This window comes from Corvus kubaryi, unplaced genomic scaffold (genome assembly GCF_017639235.1).
Source record: "Corvus kubaryi isolate FWS band 111438036 unplaced genomic scaffold, C.kubaryi_AGA036_p1.0 37308, whole genome shotgun sequence".
Taxonomy (NCBI): Eukaryota; Metazoa; Chordata; class Aves; order Passeriformes; family Corvidae; genus Corvus; species Corvus kubaryi.
In genome coordinates, this window is record NW_024581096.1 from 18997976 (window position 1) to 19019297 (window position 21322).

At 36.0% G+C, this 21322-nt stretch overlaps 1 protein-coding gene across 4 annotated transcripts in view; it reads left to right on the top strand.

The window, feature by feature from the left end:
- PIK3C3 (phosphatidylinositol 3-kinase catalytic subunit type 3) overlaps positions 1-21322 on the top strand; it is a 67019-nt gene that overhangs the window by 12457 nt on the left and 33240 nt on the right. For 2 of the 4 annotated variants that reach the window (XM_042028766.1, XM_042028764.1), the window contains exons 7-20: positions 4769-4840; positions 5263-5352; positions 5926-6030; positions 6510-6602; positions 6789-6974; positions 8281-8435; positions 9658-9745; positions 10973-11040; positions 14059-14164; positions 15044-15160; positions 16691-16822; positions 18885-19013; positions 19347-19416; positions 19999-20063. In XM_042028766.1, the coding sequence (XP_041884700.1) occupies positions 4769-4840; positions 5263-5352; positions 5926-6030; positions 6510-6602; positions 6789-6974; positions 8281-8435; positions 9658-9745; positions 10973-11040; positions 14059-14164; positions 15044-15160; positions 16691-16822; positions 18885-19013; positions 19347-19416; positions 19999-20063 (1476 nt within the window). The remainder of the gene's footprint in view (positions 1-4768; positions 4841-5262; positions 5353-5925; positions 6031-6509; positions 6603-6788; positions 6975-8280; positions 8436-9657; positions 9746-10972; positions 11041-14058; positions 14165-15043; positions 15161-16690; positions 16823-18884; positions 19014-19346; positions 19417-19998; positions 20064-21322) is intronic. The other 2 variants (XM_042028765.1, XM_042028767.1) reach the window with 2 other exon arrangements.

Sequence of the window (21322 nt, forward strand, 5' to 3'; positions counted from 1 at the left end):
TGTTTCAAGTTAAGACTTGGTGCTTTTTGACTCTCAGGAGTGTTTTCCTAGGACATTGGTTGGTTGAGGCTTTTTTTGGGTTTTGTCATGTGGGACTGTTGATTTGATTTTCTTTTTGTTATTTTGTTATAGTTTAGTTTCTTGGTGAATTTTGGTAATTTTAGTGAAAGTGTGTCTTAGGCAGCTATCTAGGTTAGCTGTTTAGTGTTTCTTTTTGGGGACTGTAGTTGACAGTGAGACCTCTCTACACATTTCAAAATCTTTTCACCTTTAGAATAGCTTTTTTCATAGTGCTTCTGTACACATATCCTAGAACCAGCAATTGTAGAGGACTGTGCTGTTGCAAAACTCTCCTAAGGTACAAATCACAATGAAACCTACAATGTATCAGATTTCCCCATTAACAAAATGAAGTAATTTACTTCTGTGGAAATCAAGGAAACACTTGTCTGGATAGCCTAGCAGAATACAATCAAAATATTGGAACTGTTTACTAACAGCTGTCTTTTTACATGAGGATATGCTATACCTTTCACAGGTGCAAACATATGAGCATGTGTGTTTGTGTCCTCTTGGCTCTTTTCTTTTTATACATGAACATGACATTCCTAAAAATGATTTTTCTCCGTTACCTCCAGCAGCCTGCCATTATAGATGAATTCTTCCTGATTTACACACATGACTTCTTTTTTTTTTTCCATCATTGTGGTTTTATAGATGTGCACGATACAGGAAAGGAGATTGAGACTCCAGGCATGCATCTTTCTTTTCATAGATGTTTCTGAAGCATATTAAAAGTGCGTGGAACAGATTTCTTGTACTGGTTGCTCTTGCAGAAATAAAGTAATTGAATGTGTAATAGTACATATTAGAGCTATAACTAACTGCAGTTTGATGCATTTGTTGATACAAAGTAGCTTTCCAACAAGTTCTTGACCCCTTTCTGACAGCAGTAGGAAATGGTACATAAATTAGTGCCTGTTTTCTCAGTTCTGTCATGCTTCCAATTACAGTCTGCCGTCTATGTATTGGGCATCACCAATCCAGTGCACCAAGCATAATGAAAGAAGGTTCTGTTGTCACCTGCCTGTGACTGATATTCCAAGTGGAGATTACTTGTCACAGTTCTGTTGATATATTTGTTTTCGAGTGTTTAGGAAGAACTAGCCTGTTAAACAGGAGCTGATAGAATTTGAGGTTCTTTGACTCGACATTCAATTACAATGAAGTGAGGTGGCAGTGTCTCTTCCCATGTTCTGTGTTAACTTCATTTTAATGCAGCGTTCAAGATGTGAAGGATAGGGTCTGCTAGTAATGACAGCATCACTTCTGATTCTCCATTTAGGCAGAAATTCAGTGTGACTTACCAAGCACAAATAACATCAGCATTTATCAGTAATGTATTTTTGTGCAGGTTTCAAGAGAAACGTGTCTTTGGGTAAATGATTGCACTGCTACATCCAGTTTATTAAAAAAGATAAGTAAATTTGATTATCAGAGACCTTTTCATGGATTTAAAGGAAGAAAAAGTAGTGTCTACACCACTGGTTGTCTGTCCATTTATTTCTTGTGGGGGAGATGTTGGTTCACATCAGTGTTACTTCAAATGGTGTTTTGGTTAAAGAATAAGATAAATAGAACCTCCTTACTAAACTGATTTTCAGGCAAGTACGCAAGAATGTTGCTGGTTTGGAAAATTCTGCAAATTTTGTGGACTGTCTTAAATGGACTCTTCATATTTATATAAAGTCACACACACTGACCTTATTGTAGTGAAATACCTCTAGAGCTCTGTAACACTGCAGTTTAAAGCAAGTTAATGCTGTTTAGTATTGAGGTTGCTTTCGTTTCGTGGTGGCAAAACAGCAGGTCATCTCAGGTTCTGCCTGTGCTAGGCAAGTGTGGCAGCCAAGAGGAGCAGATTCACTGAGGGACTGTTCTTGTGCTCAGGGCTGGCTTTCATCACATCCCACGTGGTTGTTGGCAGTTGCAGGATGTCAGGGATTTCTGAGATTTCCATGACATGAACTAAAGCAGGCTACATGGGCATGAATCAGGAAAGACACTTCAAAAGGCTTCACTTGTCCAAATTCATGTGCTAATTTAGGCACTGGTTTAGTAAGTTTGTATGGTCAGGGTTGTGGTGCTGCACATGATGCTCTCAAGATATAACAGAGAGTTACGGAAGGGTAGTTAAACAGCTGACATCCTTCACAGGAGAACTAACGCCATTGTGCCATCTTGAGTATTTCATTAAACAGTCTGTTTTAAAATGTTCACTCCTGACACAGTAATTTTTCCCATGAATACTTGGAAAAACTTGGTCTTACAGCAAGTTTTGGTTGAGCTTAAGGCTTAGTTCTGTCATGCAATGAAACACTAGGAATGGTTTTCCTGGTGCTTGAACTGAACAGGTAGAACTTGTGAGCTTCACTCTTCAGCGTGATCTGACTGCATTGAAAGAGTTTAAAATAAACAGTCATTGTCATAATTCTTTTGAAACCTTCCTAAAAGAGTTGCCAGCAATGAATGTACAAATCATTCTTTTAGCATTAGTCTTGGAAAAAAACTCCTTAATGTTCATTTATAAACATTTGGACATGACACACTGGAAGGTCATGCTCATTTTTTTTTTTGTTTTGTTTTGTAAGTAAGCAAACTTTAGGCAATAGTGCTTTTGTCATTCTCATCCTAGTGTGTTTTGAATTTTGAATGGCTGCCACAGGGTTCTAACTGTAGGGTACGTGCTCCACTTTTACCAGTCTGAAACCTTTCCTTGTACAGTGAATGTATCTGATTTTTTTTTTTTTCCCCACTGAGGGAAAGATACAGCAATGGGTGTTACTATTGCTTATCCCTAGAGAATCCTCATGGGGCATGGATGCTATAAATGACTCAGCCGAGTTTGAATGCTTGTTAGTAGCAACTTAGTAGCTTGTTGCTACTGAATCCCCTCCTGTGTCAAGTTTTTCATACAGGGTTTTCATGTGAAAGTTCTAAATGGAGTGGAGAATTGTCGCTGGGACATTGGAATCCTTTGTTGTTTTTATAAAGGCAAAGTCAGATTGCAGCCTTACTATAGTTTTGAATTGAAAAATAAAGAATTGGTAGATAGAAATCGGTCTGTCATCAGATGTGTTTATGAAAAGAAGGATTCCCCCCACCTGCAACAATTTCATTGGTTTTTATATAGTTAGACTTTATGAAACTACAGTAACATGATCTGAGCATTCTGCCTGGTGAGATGGCAGAGGCACAGTGCAGTGTGAATGCTGATCTGGCATTGTGACTCCATCTCTGTTCAGTCTACTGTTAGTGGTGCAGCATATTTTGTTATTATGGAAATACTTTGATACTGTTATTTCTGTGCAGTGAGGTCAGAGCTAAGTTCATTATTTAGGCAGTATGCATTTAGAGCAGAGATACTGTAAGAAAATGTCATCTTTGCTTCTTCAATGTTTGCATGCATGCTTTTTTAAAAAGACTAATGAGAAAAGCAACCTGCTTGTGTTCTGTGACCATCACCAGCCACAGGCAAGACTGTATGTTTATTTCCCTTAACTAGGAAGGATGAGTGTGTTCTTACTGCTTTTACTTTGACTTTTGTCAAAATTGTTACTTCAGAAAGGGATAGGACACTAGTAAATGCAATTAAAAGTGTCTTTCTGAAGAAGCATTTTATTAATAAGAAATATTTTACTGTAGTCAGCAACACAAAATTTATGTAGTTGGAAAAAAAGATGTTTCTCCTGGGAGGTTAATGGCAATTTTAACTCATGTATCATGTTAGTGACTAATGATTCTCCCTCTTGAAACAACCTCTCCTTTGAAAGCTGTCTCTGAAAAGTATAAAAGTAAAGCTGTCCCAAGAGGCATATGTGATTGGAAAAGCAGGAAAAAAAAAGAGGGTGGAGGTAGAAAGAAACCTGAGCAAGTTACCTCCAAACTGTTACTGAGGGAAGTGTTGGTATGTCAAAAATATTCTGATCTGAAATTTACAACAAAAGAAATGAAAACAGACTAAGTGTAAAAATAGGAGAGCACATATACTATGTTGATCTCGTTTTGTTTTGAGTTTGACTGTTTTATTCTGTATTTTAAATGAAATCTTCTTTCATAGCTTTTATTAATGCTTACTTACCCTCGTAAGGTTAAAAAGCACAAAACCACGCTGCTGTGTGTCTGGAAGACAGAGTTGCTAGTTTTGTCATGTGGTGGCAGGCTTTTAATTTTTTTTTCTTGTGTCTGGTTCAAACAGGAATCTTTTAGCTTCTCTCTTCCATTGTTCAGGCAGCTCACTAATTAGACTCTAAGCATGTAGAACCTCTGATAGATAGGGTCACATATATCTTGCTATATTAGTCTGTGTTGAACTTTTAGGAGATACCACTGCAAGGTGGTGGTTTTTCCTAGGAAATTGTTGGGGTTTGGTGGAACTGCAGACCTTTCTTTTGTTTCTCTTCACACTTCCAGAGGACGCATGTGACAATAGTGGCAAATTTCTCCACTCACCTGCGTGCCAGCATAGTAGTGAGTTGTCAAGCCGCATCTCTTCTGGTGAACTTCCATCTGTCTTGCCACATAGTTTGTCATCTGGGAAAAAGACAAACAAGGAAAATAATCTGTTTATTATTTTCTTTTTTCCTCTTAAAACTGTCAGCTGTTGCATCATTCTTTCACTGTAGTAGAGTTCACAGTGCATTAATATGATATGTTTTTTCCCTAAAACTGGAGGTGTTTAATATGCCTTCACCTTTTTGTCATTCAGGATGGTGATGAGTCATCTCCAATTTTAACAAGTCCTGAAATTGTTAAGATTCCAGATCCTCAGATGTCTATGGTAAGCATGCTCCATGTAATGCCATCTGTATTAGAGTTACTATTGAACTTGTAATAGATGTAGAAGAAAGCTTGCCATCTTAAGTATTTTAAAATTCCAGTAGAAAGACATATTTGACCAGCTGCAAAATATTGGTGGTTTTTTTTTATTTTTTTTCTTTTTCTGCTGCTGCTAGATTAAAATAAAATAATTGATTTAGTGCTTATGTTCACCTCCTCCTTTCCATACCTAGTGTGCTTGCTTCTGAGGTGTAAGAAAGCAGACAAGGGGGATTGTTGGCAAAAGAGATCAGAGGGTGGGAAGGTAACAGGGAGCTGAAGAAGAAAAATGTAGAATTTAGAGACTGGTGTGGTAACTCTTGGTGACTTCCTCTGTTAAAGTATTTTCTCCCTGCACTCTCTTGTATGTTGTCTTTCATGTAGACAGTGCCTAAGTACAGTTCTAGAAAAGATTTCCATTATTGTGGATGCCAATTCAGTGGGACTGGTATTGGCAGCTTTGGGAACCTTAATGTAAGTGGGCTTGTACTGGCAACACTGTTTGAGCACTGTGTAATCTAACACTGCAAGAGCAAGTCTGACAATGCTGGAAATTGCCTTGGCTGCTGAAATCTTGATGGCACTGTGGCTCCTATTGTGGCTCCTACTGTTGCTAACATGGTATTAACAGTGGGACAAGTTTTTGAGATGTTTTTCTTGCATACAAAGCTTTATGCTGCAAACATCATCCTAAAGAAAATGTTTATGAAGTGCCTGGCACGTTTGAGTGCTGTCAATCACGGATGTGTTGACTGAAACGCTTACATTTTGCAGCAATTCACTGAAAGGCGAGGTGGAGTTTGTTAATGTTAAGTCATAAACTGAAACAGACACTCAAAACTCCCAACAACCCTCCACGTATTATTAAAGGAGTTTTTTTGTAAAACAAACAAACGAAAGCCATAAGATGCTGTACTTTTAGATTTGAATTTTTATTGCCATGCATTTTTCAAGAGACTTGTGAGTCTTCACTGGATGGTTTAATTTCAATAGTAGTTTTGTCTGAAATTTAGTATTTATAAATACTGACTTACCCTCTGCGTTTAGGAGAACTTAGTAGAAAGTAAACATCACAAACTTGCTCGAAGTTTAAGAAGTGGACCTTCTGATCATGACCTGAAGCCTAATGCAACTACACGAGATCAGCTTAATGTAAGTCAGTCATATGATGGCTAAGTTCAATTTTATTAGGTAGGTTGGTAATAATATATGGAGACAGTTTAAGGAAAATGCAGTTAATTTCAGTTTATAGAAAATCATGAATGAAATGTTTTCCGTGCTTCTTAAGAGTGCTTAGTTAGAAGGGCCCAACTCAGGAACACAAGGTGCTTGTTAATTTTCTTTTTTTAACCATTTTGGGAGGTTAAGAATGTGTATTTTTTTCATGTCATGTAGGTGTGAGTGATACACTTAAAGCAACTCTGTTTGCCTGCACTGTCAATTCAATCAACCATGTAACTGAGGAGCATCACCATGATGCCATAACTTTGTGTTGTTGGAAAGTTTTGGTTTTTTTTCTCAGCTGTTTTTGTGTGTTGTCAGTGTTGTGCTTTCTCACAGTATACTTTGTTAACTTGTTGATTATGCCTGTTCACATTTTTAAACTCACTTTCTGACTATGTATCAATTAGATCATAGTGAGTTATCCACCGACAAAGCAACTAACGTATGAGGAGCAGGATTTGGTGTGGAAATTCAGATATTACCTTACTCATCAGGAGAAGGTAAGTTGAGTCCTAGGATGATTTGGGCTGGAAGGGACCTTGTCACTTGTATCAGTAAGCTTTTCCAGGTCTGTGCTTACGTAAATATAATCTGAATCTAGTTCTACCTTCGTGTGAGACAATAATTTTTGACATAATTCCTTATGGCTGGCTTTTTACTGATGAATTGTCCAATCTCCTGTTTAGGCCTTGACAAAATTCCTGAAATGTGTCAACTGGGATCTACCACAAGAGGCAAAGCAAGCACTGGAGCTTCTGGGCAAATGGAAGCCTATGGATGTGGAAGACTCTCTAGAACTTCTGTCATCTCACTTCACCAACCCAACGGTGCGGCGCTATGCTGTTGCCAGGCTTCAGCAGGCTGATGATGAGGTATTCACTGGTCTGTGGGTACATGGAAAAATCAGCTTGTCTCAAGATTTTGAGAGTCATTGAATCCTTGAAATGTTTGCTACTTCTTAAGACATTTAAGTGAATATTAGTGAAGGAAAACAAAGAATTCACTGCGTTGCTATTAATTGTAATCTTTTTGGGGAGCAGTCTTCACATTATTAAGTGTCACACATCGATAATTGTCTTAATGTGAACAGCCAGTGGTAGCTGGTTTTGTTCAACAAGGTAAAGCAACAGTAGGCTCTCACCAAAAAACAGTGATCAATTTTGACTGTTAACCTGTGGGACTGCTCTGAACTTAAATAGTCAACTGAAAGATTTTCAGCAGATCCATGTCGTGAATTGAAACGGTATATCATCGTGCTCTTTTGCTAAAGAAAATGAGTAGAAGAGCATCTGTGGAAATGAGGTTTTTCTAATTGTATACTGATTAGAGTCTGATGAGCTGTGATTATGAATAGAGCCCACTTGAAAGAATCTCATCTGTTAAATTTCAGTGATTTATATATTTTATTTTATTTTGACAGTTAAAAAGAAAAGCAAACCCACGTTTGAATGTTTTACCATAACTCTTGAATCTTTGGCAATCAATAGAGTTTAAAGTAGGGAGCATAAATATATCATATTTTTTCAAGCCTACTTCAGCAGCCAAGGTCATACTGCTTTGGCTTTAAAAATGTACATTTTACAAAGTGTAAGGTAAGGTAACTAAACAGAACAAGTTGAAGAGTAAAAGCAACAAGTTGATTTTAAACAGCAAGTGGTTAAAATTCTGTTCTTCAATCTAAAATAGATTAGATATGTATTTTTTCTTGTAGATCCCCAGCTACACAAAGGATAAAAAACAAATAGTCCATAGGAGAACAGAGAATCTCTGTTCTTGATACCATAGCCTAGATTTTATTGCTAAATTTTAAATTTCTTCTTGTGAGACACAAATTGAAAGCTTTATTCTGTGGATGCTGTAAGCAATTAGTGCTGCTTATCTAAAGAGAATTTTAGCGTAGTAATTGCACTTAAATATTCACTAAATTAGCACTTACTGTCTTTGAGTAACAGAGAATAGTAGAATGATAATTCAGTATTTTTTGGGAACCAAACTGCATCCAACACCAGTTTTGCTATGGTATATTGCTTGTTACAGAGACATCAGTTTCTGTGTTGTTAGAGGTCACTAAACCCTGACTAAGTTTATCTGTAAATTAGAATTTTGTAAACAGAAGGAGTTCTAGTTTGTTTTGACTGATACCCTTATTTCTCTTGTTTTTTTTTTTTCCTAAATGAGGATTTGCTGATGTACCTGCTACAGTTAGTCCAAGCACTGAAATACGAAAACTTTGATGACATAAAGAATGGCTTGGAGCCTAGTAAGAGGGACAGTCAAGGTTCCATGTCAGAAGCGATGACGACATCTGGATCTAATCCTTCAGAAATAGACAGGTAAGAAGCTTAGACTTTGAGCAGAAAGGCAGAAACATGTAACATTCTAAGCCATCAAATTCTTTCTTCTTTTTAGGGGAGAATTGCATATTGAACATGTTATTTTATAATCTGAAACGTTAAAACAAACCTAAGAAAACCCCAACAAATCCTGAGCATTCATGAACTGAGTTTTTCCTGATTACACATAGTTCACAGAGCAGTGATGAAGTAGTGGCCTTTGACCTTACTGCACAAAAGGAAGAAAGCTTCTGTAGAGCAACACCGTCGTTGCATCCTTCTGTACTTTCAAAAGTTGTCTTCACTGAAGTTACATGAGGTTCCACTTACCACTTTCATCAGAGAATGTGGTTCTAAAAGTCCAGTCAGTTTGAAGTGGAAAGAAATTTCATCCTGCTCCTGCAAAAAAAGGTGTGGGGGGAGACTTGTGGAAGCACACTTCCTATATACTTGCAGGAATCCAAAGATACCGAATAAAATATTAAGCAAAGTGCAAACGAACTTGGTAACGAAAGTCTTCTGTGACTATTTATTACAGATTTTAAGGATTTTCGGTCTTAAGCTTCTAATGACTTGTAACATGAGAGTGTATTTTTTGTGTTAAAATTCTACAGCTTTTCATTGATCTTGCTGCAAAGCTATAAAAGTGAGTGTGGTGGGAAGTGTGCTTTGAGGCTGCAATGATACTTAAATGTTAGGAGAGCTATTTAATTACTTCCTTTCAGGTAAATTCACCATCTGAAAACTTTGCCTTGCAAATAAGCATTTGTCTACTACGTTATGCATAGTTGCATTACAAAGACTAGTGCTTGCAGGTGTTGTGTATTAGCAGTTTCATCTTACAGCATTTGAAAAAAGCTCCTGAAAATGCAGATTTGTTAAATTCCTATCTGTGTCTGCTTATTTTGTATGGAAGATGAAATAAAATGCAAAGTTTGTTGTAAGTGAATGTCCTTCACAGGCATAAACTGTATAGCTTTCTAGGCACAGATTTTTGCTGTTTTCAGGAACTGCAGAACTGCAGCTGCCAAAGTTGCTGTTCACGCAGTTTGTTCTGAACCAGGGTTGGGATGATACCTTCAAAGATACTTTTTTTCCAGTTCTCTGAATTTATTATGCTCTGGAAGTGAAATTCATTGCGATTTCCATGCATGCTCCCTGGCCCCCAAGCAAGAACTTTGAAACTTTGAATCATGCCAATTACATGCTTTCCTTTGTGTAGTTCCCAGATTATGAGTCCTATTCCACCTGTTTCTTCTCCACCTCTTACTTCTAAGACAAAAGAGCTTGCAGAAAATGAAAACCTTGATGTAAGTCAGACGATTTACCTTGTATTTATTGTACTTTTCTAGTGACCTGGTACTGTTTCTTGCTTTTGTTTGTGAATATTTGGATCCTTTGGGTGTATCTTCCTGAATATTTAAAGTGCCCAAAGAATATAAATTAAAAGTAAATGCCACGAAAATAGCAATAGCTTAACTGATTTTTTTTACAGGGTGTCTATTTATGTACATGATCACAGTATCCAAAATTGGGGGACTGGAAATTGAACTCTTCATGAAATTAAAGTACTCTTCTGTAAAGGAGAAAATTACGGCAAAGGCTATCACATACTGATTAGACACTGACAACTGCATGTGTTCGAGGTGTTTTAAAACAGTCTTTTAATAGAAAACAGTTGTCCAAATATTCCAATCTCTGCAATCTGTTCTTTCTGTAGCCATATTCTTTGGCATGTCATCCTTTTTGAACCTAAGTGAGACGCTGTGTTGATTTACTTCTGCCAAGGACTATATTTGGTTTATCCCAGAAGTAGACAAGTAATAGGAATGGGACTGGAGGAAGGGAAAGATAGAAGGTAAAGATATTTTGAGGGAATTTGGTTTTAATCTGATATGTGGATTAATTGGTCTTTGAACTAAAGATCCACTCCCTGTTGCAAATTGTCCTATTTGAGTCTTAATATTGCATAGAAAATAAGCCTCAAATTCAGCATATCAGTAAAGATACACAGATTTCTTGCTAGCTGGACTATTACACCTTAAAGAAGCAGCTAAATGCTGTGTATCCTATACAGATTTCTTAAAACATAGAACACCTTCAAGATTGTTAGATGCTCTGGATACAAAACAGAATGGCAAATCTCTTTGGGGATTGAATTTTACAGCATTTACAGCAAGATGTAATGGCATAGGAAGAAAGAGTAACATAAATAGAAATTACATTAAAGGTTTCTTTTTGGAGAACATTGTGCTTTTTATATGTTGATAAATACATCACTGGAGTAGCAGACCTTTTACTTATAGTGGTGTTGCTGGATTTAAAGTAATATTTAAACTAATATGATTTAAATATTAGGTTGGATTGGACTCATATTCTAGAAGGGAATATATCTCTCACAACTCTTACATTTACTTGGTGTTTTTCCTTAACTTTTTCTCTCTCTCAGATGCTTAGATTTCTTTATAACATTTTTTTTTGTTGTTTTTTTTTTTTTTGTTTTTTTTGTTTTTTTTCTGTTCTTAAATCCCTTCCAGCAAGACCTTTGCACTTTCTTGATATCACGGGCATGCAAAAATTCCACGTTGGCAAACTACTTGTACTGGTATGTTAGAAACTGTTTATTTATACTGTATCAACATGTAACTGAAATCAAAGCTATAATGCCCAGAAGGATGCTCAGCAAAAGATGACCTGTCTTGAGAGCTTCAGAATCTCAGTTTTTGTCAGGGTGAAGTAGTAGATTTAAAACAACATGCATTTGAACATGGTAATTTATAAAAGGAGGCTTTAAAAATGCAGAAATATGCTTTAGTGTTACACAAAAGAAGGTGATGTTTAGGACATTAGGTTACAGTGTTACAAAAAGCAGCCTAACTGTGTTAAAAGTTTCATTCAAGTTGTCTGTGGTATTGGGGCAGAGATTAAGTTTACCTTTGCGCTGCTTTGCTGTCTGTGTGCTTGTAATTTTTTGTGCTTATAATTTGTTGGCTAGAATAATGAAGTTATGCACTTAAATATTAATAAAAGGTGTATTTTATGAAGGTTCATAAAGCACTGATTTTTTTGTTGTAACCTAATTTTTTTTTTCCATTTGTGATTATGAGCACAAACAAAATGTCATTGCATACATGCATTCTTAAGGGTAAGAAGTTGTAATTATTAGGTCATCTATACAGTAGAGAGGTAGGATTGCTTAGCTTTAGGATCTTGTCTCATCTCAGTGGTTTAAGAATTAAATTAGATGCCTGAACTAGTAATCTGCAAGCCTTCCAAGCAAGCATTTGCAGGTAGGAATTTTCTCATTTGAAGCAAGCTGAGATGAGTAGAGCTGTATTGTGTGAAAGTGTCTGTCTGTGTGTGTACTAATGTACAAATATCTGCATGTGCACAATATTCACAGCTATTTACTTGTATATACACATGTATTTTAAAAGCAAGAGCTTAGGTACCTTTTACATGGCTAAACCTAAGTCATATGATTCTCATTTGTAACTTTCGTAGCTTCATCAAATAACTAAAAATGCTAATGCATATGATCATATTTTAGTGTGCTAAGAGCATTAACCACAGATAAGCTGTGAATTGGAAACTAAGTGTGATATGTGATGTAAACATAGCAAACTGTTCTTATAAAATTCTTACAAGAAACCTATAAACTATGCTGAGAGATTCTATTTATAACTTTTTAAGTTTTATTGTTTAATTATTTTTAGTAAGTGGAATTTTAAGACATTTAAGTTCATGACCTATGTACATTTGCAAACAGTAGTTATTTCTGTTGCAGTGGTCAAAGATCATGCTGGGCTTCATTAAAAATTGTTATTAAATATAAATGATTAAAATAATTGCAGGCTGAATTGGTGTGAGTAGAATCCAAGTGCTTGACCTAATCAAATATTCTTCATTAAGATAAGAGTTGGTATCTTAGCTTATTTTCTATCAGGGTGATAGAAACTATTCTCTTGCATTTCATACAACATCTCAGACACTCAGTCTACAGAAAGTTCAAATGTCCATAACTCTGAAGTTTTTGACATATGACTTAAAAAAATTCAACAAAACACCCAAGAAAAGTCTACCAAGACAAAAACTCTAGTCAATTTATTCTTTGTTTTCTTTCCAGACATCTCAATTTCTCAGTGACAAAATACAGATGTTGCAGCCACTGTTTAAGGTGACACAGCCATAAATCCTCATGGCTGCTGATCAATTGTATGTTTCAACTATCCAGACACAGCATGCACCTGAAATAATCAATGGAAAAAGTACAATAACCCTTGAAAATGAAACCTTGTGTTCAGTCACTTGTCATTGTAAAGCTATCCTGTCCTTTAACAGTGGCCTCAGAAGTCAGTGCTACTGCTTTTTCTGACACCTACCCAAGTATGAAGCATTACTCTTAACTCCTTGTTTCAGGATAGCTTTGAGAAACTGTCCAGGGCTTTTTAAAAAATGAAGATTAAAATGGCACGTTTCAATTCATTACTTCCCCTTTTCCTTGAAGTTTAGATGCACAGACTTTGTAAAATACAGACTTTTATACACGTATTGGTGGGGGAACAGTTTATAACAGTGCATTAGCAAAGCCCTAGAAGGAATCTTTAGTTACAGATTTCATTGGTTATACACATGGAATAAGTTACATTTGCCTTATTTTAGTGGATGTAATATATTGTGCATTTATAAATAAGACTACTCAAATCTCATCAGCTGCACATGACAGACCTCTAGTCTTGTCTCACAGTTACTCTGTCACAAAGAGATTCTGCACAAGTACATAAGGAAGGTGTAATTCTTGATGACAGTGTTAACGTCCAAGAGAATGTCCTGAATTAGTCACTTTTGAATCCAAATGCAGTGTTTGAAAATTGACTGAAATGCTAATTTCCTCATTTTTTTAACAGTGTTTATTATATGTTTTTACTTTATTATATGTTTATTGCATGTTTTTGCTGGGTAGTATTAGGAGATACATTGGCCAACAGAAAGACGACCTTCAATACATAGCTACTTTTTTCTTGTCAGTGCTGCAAGTAGAAATTTACACAAAAGCATTCCAAATGACTGCTTAACATCAAAATAAATTTTCAGTATAAGTGTTCCAGATTGTACTATTAAGTTTTGTATCTGATTCATAATTTTAATAATGGAAACTGGCATGTAGACTCTGTGGAGCTGCTTTAGGAACAATACCTCTCCTTCCACTGTTTCTAATGGTAAAACAGGGAGCAGGTGGGGTGAGATTCTCCTTGTATTGCAGGTACTCTTGAATAGCAAGTTTGCAGCCACTACATTATGTACAGGTGGTATCACAGTGGAAAACATGCTCAGTTGTACTTCTTGTCTGGAGTGTTCATAAGATTTGGACTTCAGGCATGTCATCTTTGAGTGATGACACTTTTCTGTAAGTGAAAAACCGCAGAAACTTTTATAGACTCTCCTGATCCAAATGGAATTTGGGGCTGTGCAGTTTGGAAGAGTGCAGCTGTTACTTGAGCTAAAGATCTCATTCAAAGATTGTCTTAATTTTTATCAGGTCTATAATACAGGGCTACTGTGTTTCACTCAAATTGTGTAGCTCCAAGAGTATGGTATAAATGGGGTTGTTTTTATGCTGCAGGTATGTAATAGTGGAGTGTGAAGACCAAGATACTCAGCAGAGGGACCCAAAGACTCATGAAATGTACTTAAACGTGATGAGAAGGTTCAGTCAGGCTTTGCTGAAGGTAACGCTTCTGTGTAAGGAAGTATGTAATGGCCTGGGATAGTACTTCATTTAAAAGGTGAAGGTGTCTAAGAGGATGAGTTGGGTTTTTTTGTGTATGTATGTCACACGCCATAATAAAAGCTTCCACTTCTGCTTGAATTTTGAATTTGTAGTAAGCTGAAGAAACTCCCAAAAAGGAAAAGAACAAATTTGAGAACTCTTTTCTTCTCTTTTGCTTGTTCCTGTTAGTAACATACTGGTTCTAAAACCCTCTGCCTTACATTGGATCTAAAACCTTCTAAAAGCCTTGTGTAATCATTGTGATTTGTTTACTATTTATTTGTTGGAAACTCTTGTCCTTGAAGTGTGAGTGGAGAGGCCGATCGGGAACTCTGAAACAGCAATTGCTGTTCTGTGTGTCGGCAGCAGAGGGTGCTGGAGGAGCGGGGAAAAAAAGCAAAAACAAAGCTGGAAAAACGTGTGTGAATTGGAAGTTTTACTTTGTAGCAGATATGCAGTCTTCCCTGATTTTCATCTCTCTCACACTTAGTGTTACTATTTCCAATTTTAGGGGAGTTACTTGAATCTACGCTTCATAAGAATGTTTCGTACTTATCCTTACTAACTTACTTTGGCTGTGTGAATAGTTTTGTCATGCATGACTGTTCACTACTGAAATTGTTGAAGGAAATTGAAGTGCACTGTTAGGTCAGATAATTGATTGCCATCTACAGTGACTGTGATTGTGTTTTACAGAAAATACCTTTTGAATTGACAGGAAATTGATCATTATTCACTTAATCTCTTAAAAGCCCAAAGGTCTAAGAAAAAAGGAATGATTTCTAGATAAAATAATTATGGAACAAGGAACTAATTTTGTTTCTTTTCATTCTCTTAGGGTGATAAGTCTGTCAGAGTTATGCGCTCGCTGTTGGCAGCCCAGCAGACATTTGTAGATCGCTTGGTTCATGTAATGAAGGCAGTGCAGCGTGAAAGTGGGAATCGTAAGAAAAAGGTAACTAAAGGATTGGAAAGCCTGTCTGTGGCTTGAATTTGAAAATGGGTAGGAATGTTAGCCTTCCATTGAAGTTCCTTAGCGCTGAGATTTATAACAGATGTCCATCATTCTGTACTAATTTTGGTTAACTGTAAGCAAACTTTGGAAAGTTTTTCGTAGTTCAAAGTTCCAATGTGTTTTCAAAGTTTGAAGATAGAAAACAGAAGAGGCCCTTGAGAACACTCTTGGGATATTTTGGCAAAAGAAAGATATGCAAATAATTAAATAGTTGATGATATAACTGAACATGTTGTGGGGGACATGGGAAAGTATCAGGTTATTGTAATGTGTGTAATATGCCAGGATAGATAGTGAAAATCAGTTAGCAGCAAGGTTTTGTTTGTTCCAAGAGCAACAAAACTGTTCTTCTATAAGGTATTTATCAGAACTCTGCTTTCTATTGGGTCTTGAGGAAAAGACTTTCTATTACACATACATTTGAAGAAACTTTGTCCTTCTTAGCTGAAGTGTTTTGAGTGAACCTGACAGGCGGGTATGGGAAGGAAATGGAAATGTCAGAGGAATTTCTGTTTGTGTATATATTACCTTTTCCTTTGACACACATCAGTATTTTTAAACATGGATGTTTCAGCGTGATGATTTCTTTAAATGTATGGGGTGTATTTATATAGAAAAATAAAACACTTATTAACAAAAGTGAGACAACTTGTTTTGTGTATCAGTAACAAAGGCTAAAAGAGGAGGAGGACTTTCCAATTTGTAAGATTCTATTTTCTGCTTGTGCAATACATTGGTAGTGTTCAGCTTATATTCTTTTAGGAAATTTCTGTAGAACTAAGAAACACTTGGCTTTTACTTTCAGACTGCAACCTAGCTAGCAACAATTAACCACTAGAAGTATTCCTAACAGTTGTGGGCCTCTTGGTGTCTGTTTGTGTCTGTTATATTCAGTAAAGGAAAAAGCTAGAGATGTTCATGTATTCAACCTTTACTATGTAGGGCACCAAGTGTAAAGCACTCAAAAATTGATGAGTGTTGTGTTTCTGGTAACTACAGATGTAGAAATGTAGAGCAAGCCTGGAAATCAGATTAGTGCAGGCTATTGGCTATTTGGTTCCTTGGTGGTAGGGAATCCCTTGGTGGAATCGAGGGATATAAAGTTTCTGAGTTAGACTTGAATCAATTGCTGAAGCATAACTAACATTTAATTTTGGTATGGAAAACAAATCATCCTGTGGTTTGTGCAGGCAATTTAGAAATTAATTTTTCTAATACTATTATATCTGGAACTTAGAAAATTTCTTGACTGTACTAACACTACATGGAATATCTCCTTTCTTATTGATATTACTAAAAGTAGAGAGTTTTTATTTTCCTGGATTTTATGAGTGAAACCTTGATTCTTTGTGCATATAAAGAATTGAATATTTGTTAGTAATGCATCCTTTGTTTATGGACTTTATATATACCTAATATGTATTTTATGTTTTGTGGGTTTTTTTCTTAAACAAATTTTCATTCTTGTAGAATGAGAGGCTTCAGGCATTGTTAGCTGATAATGAAAAGATGAATTTAGCAGATATGGAACTTATTCCACTTCCTCTGGAACCTCAGGTGAAAATTAAAGGAATAATCCCTGAAAAAGCTACACTCTTCAAGGTAAATGAGATCTTCTGAATAGCTGAAATACAAACAAATCTTGTGAGCACTGAGCTTAGAAACATCAGTTGAAATATTTAAAGGGACAGAAATAGTCAAGGCAAAATGCAACTGTAGCATGCTCTTAAAGTGGTTAAACAACTCCTTATTTTGTTTTTCAGTTTAAAGTTTTTAACTTTAAAGCAGCTTTTATAAGAGTGATGCAGATTATGAAGTTCAGAATTTCCCTGAATTTTGTTCCTGTGTTCAACAGGAGTACCGCTTTAAGATCAAAATCATGCAAATCAAGGCAGGTGTGCTGTGTCTCATTTAGATCTGTGGGTCTGTTCCATTGCTAAATAAAGCTTAAGTTCATAGAGAGTGGAAAGCACTAAGGTGGTCCATTTTATGCAGTTGAAGTGAGTTGACAGGTAAATCCTGTGGCCCCATGATTGGTAAATCCTTAAACCAAACTGTAGCAGCTGCTTGTGACCATAAAACAGCTGATGTAGTGTTGAAAGGGCTGTGGTTATTTTGTTTATTTTACTGCTTGAAATGTAAGTTAATGTTTGCAGTGTAAGTTATTAGCTATGCTCAGTGGTGTTGGACCTTTTTATAACTTTGTGTTCAGTTCCTGTAGGTGACGGCAGTCTAATTTTAAGATGACCAAAATTTGCCGTACCAGTCACTCCTACATCCAGGAGGACTTCGCCAGCTAAAAAATTCATACAGGCTGCTGTGACAGCCAGTGTTAATCTGTCATCTCTGATAGGTCCTGAATTTATTATGTGCAGTAGCTTCATAAGGCTGCTTATTATAATTTGACTGTGTTATAATTTGAGTTTACTTAAAATCAGAGGTGAATCTTTTTTGCATAGTTTTCTACCAGTTTTAGCTTGCATCTCTCTATACCAAGTTATAGTCCATTTGAAGGATAGGCTTCTGCAGTTGCATGCTCTTGCACCTTTGGTTGGAGGCAACATTGAAAAGATTTTGTCAGGAAAGCAAACTTTTGCAAACTCGAGTCATCGTTTTGTGCGAGTATGATTTAAGAGCTGGGGAAAGAATGTGGACAAAAAGATTGCTGGAACAGCAACTGAATGTTTCCTATCAATAATAATAGCTGAAGTTCCTCAGGACAAATTCAAGGCAGTCTTTTACATATTGGTCTTCTGTAACTATGCAAAAATGTAGGACCAAAAACGTGAGAAGTAATTTGTTTCAAAATCAGATTTTTTTCTTCTCCTGATTCTGAAAGCTCACATAGTTCCATTTAATATCTCATTCTAGCCTATGGCATAAAAACCAAACAGACTTAAAAAGGGAAGAATTATTAATTTTTGGTGCTCTTGGACATCACATTAGCTTTTGTAGGTCTATGTAAAGAATAATTTTGCCTTTAATTATGGAATGTAATAATTTTGGAATACCGGTATGAAAATCTAATCCAACTGCTCAATATTAAACTCTGTATCCTCAATTATTTTTGTTTGGTTTGCTTTGGAGGGAAGTGACTGGGTCAGTTGCAATAGATTGTATCATTCATGTAGGTAATTGATCCCCTTTGACCCATTTTATGCAGAAAAATTGCAAACAATTAAATGGGCTTTCTCAAACAATAAGGTAAAAAGCCATTTTTGCTTTTGCTACATAGATTAAGGAAGCAATTAATTGTTTAAGATGACTTGCCCCTAGGAGTTCTTTCTTCCTTATCCTATAACTGTGTCTCTTTTTGATCTGATCAGTTTAAATTTGTTTCGTTGTGACCTTTTGCATGGTACTTCTTTGTTGATTGTAATTACATGCACGCAGAAAAAAAAATTAATACTTCTGTCCTTTCCTCTTCTGCTACTGTGGTGGTGCAGGAGGGGAGAATGTATCCTTGATAAAAAAGGAACAAAAGCATTAAGGTATTTCTCTTTTTAAAATACAGTTACACTTTTGGTGAGTGGAAATGGTACTCCCTTAACAGCTGAGGCAGCACAAATACAATGCAAATACTTGCATTTCTGAGCTCCATTGTAGCAATGTGTTAATATGAGCACTGCTGTGAACCAGCTTAGTAGAATATTTCTTTTTCCAGAGTGCCTTAATGCCTGCTCAGTTGTTCTTCAAGACAGAAGATGGAGGCAAATATCCTGTAATTTTTAAGCATGGTGATGATTTACGTCAAGATCAACTTATTCTTCAGATTATTTCACTCATGGATAAGGTGAGATTTATCAGTTGACATCTTTGTCGTCCTGTTTTCTTGATTTTCCGTGTCAAAAGCAAGACTGTTAAACTGTGTTAATGCAGCTTATATTGCTAATATGTTCCAGAGTTCTCAGATCTTGGTGGCTTTTTTCTTTTCTTTATAGACATACAATTACCCTGTGTAGATTAAGGAAAAAAAAAAAAAAAAAAGAATTGCCAAACAGGCTTTCACTCATTATCAGTTTCAGTGAATAACAGTGGAGATCAATGTCCTGTACACATCCTTTTAGTAATAGAATCTGCCTTTCTGTTGAATTCATCTTCGCCTTTGTATATTGCTTTTTTCCAGCTGTTAAGGAAAGAGAATCTGGATTTGAAGTTGACGCCCTATAAAGTGCTGGCAACTAGTACGAAACATGGTATGAATACGTTTATTTCCTAGAAATACAGTATGGAGAAGAATATCTTCCCTGTGTTCTTAGTGTGTAAAAACTCTTGTTACAGTGTAAGCCATGGAAGTAAACAGTCTGAGGCACCACACCTATTCCATAGGTGACTCAAACATTTTCATAAAAGGAGCCTGGTCTGGATTTAGGAGTATGTGACAATGTAGTTATCAATCTTTGCTGCTGGCTTTCTGTGTGATCATGAACAAATAACTTAACACTCTTATTTAGAGATCTTTGCATGCATGAAATGGAGGAGAAAAAAAAAATCAAACTTAGCTGCTTTTGGATACATTCTGGATAAATATTTAGGAAAGCCTTCAATTTACTTTAATCATCTCTTATCCTGAAAATTTGTAACAACACACCTTTTGCAAGTTAATTTGGTGTTAATGACAAGTTGTTTTAAAAATACTGAAAGCAGGAGATTGGAACATGGGAAAAAAGTGAGGTTTTTTTGCCTATGAGAAGCAGTGGAATGACTGTGTATTAGTTCTGTCCATTCATAAACATGTATTACAGAGTAGCTTGAAAGTTGGCTGTTTTCTGTCACAGGTTTCATGCAGTTTATTCCGTCAGTACCAGTTGCAGAAGTTCTTGCTACTGAGGAAACTATACAGGTAGGTGATGGGGGAGTTGTAAATTGTCTTCTGATCAAACAGTGTGAGCTGAAGGCTTAGATCTTGTGCAAAATTCTTTCGGTCTCTCAGGTGATTCTTTGGTCTGTTAGAAGACATATTACAGCTGGAAACATTTGGGGTTATTACAGCAGATGTTTAACTTTAAAAGGGTGTACATAAATGCTCACTTGAGTGTCTCATGTTCTGAAAGTAGCACTATTTAAATAAATTACAATGGAGTTTAGTTATGATATTGAAATCCCAGCGTTGTCATAATGATGAGTGGAATACACCTGACACGTTTTTCTGCATGTTTTCAGAATGTTTGTCTTTCATTCATTACTTTTGACATTGTCAAAATTAATTTTGATTAATTTTTTAATTTTTTGGATGAAACAACTAAATAATTCATTAATATAGTTTCTGAAGCTTGTTTTCCTGCAAAAGTGGATGTATAGGTGCTGTAACTTGGTTTTGTTAGCAGATTTTCTTAATTCTCATGGAGTTGAGTGGAGACACATAACTAAATAGTAGCACACAAAACTTACTGGTTTCAAGCACAGCACACAAGCTAGGTAAAACATACCAAACATATCCAGCACACAGCTGGATAAAAACATACCAAATTGCTATATGAGGTGAGTAGCTGATAGGTTTTTTAATGAAAATAGAGCATATTTATTTGGATTTGATTTTTCATGGTAATTTTTTTCTTTTTTGTGGATGGTACTGAAGTTTGTATTTGTAGCTCAGTAACTGTGAGCCAAAGCAAACTAGCTGCAGCTCCTGTGAACTATATCTGTTAAAAATATGAAGATTTAAATTGTTTATCATTTTTCATTATCATTTTCTTAACAAATAAGTTTACCAAACACTTACCACAGTAATGCTTATCACTGGTCAATGACCAGCATCAAGTTGCTTAAGTTGTTTTTTTATCTTTCGATTCCACAGAGGTTGTGATAAGGTACATCTGCGCAGTCAATAATCTCACAGACAGTAAAGTGCTTTCTTGACAATCCTTTGTAATCTTGGAAGTGTACGATTCATGATTCAGTCCATTACATGTTTTTATAAAATAGTATGTTTAGAAATGCCTGTGAAACTGTTATTTTTCAATTACTTAAGGCATCATATTATGACTGGAAATAGGTACCCTATTGTTTCAGTTGCTGTGCTGACATAAGGAGCAATATTCCTGTGAAGAATTATTAATCTAAGTAATGTGCCAAAAGAATGAGATTTCCTGTGCTGGGGCA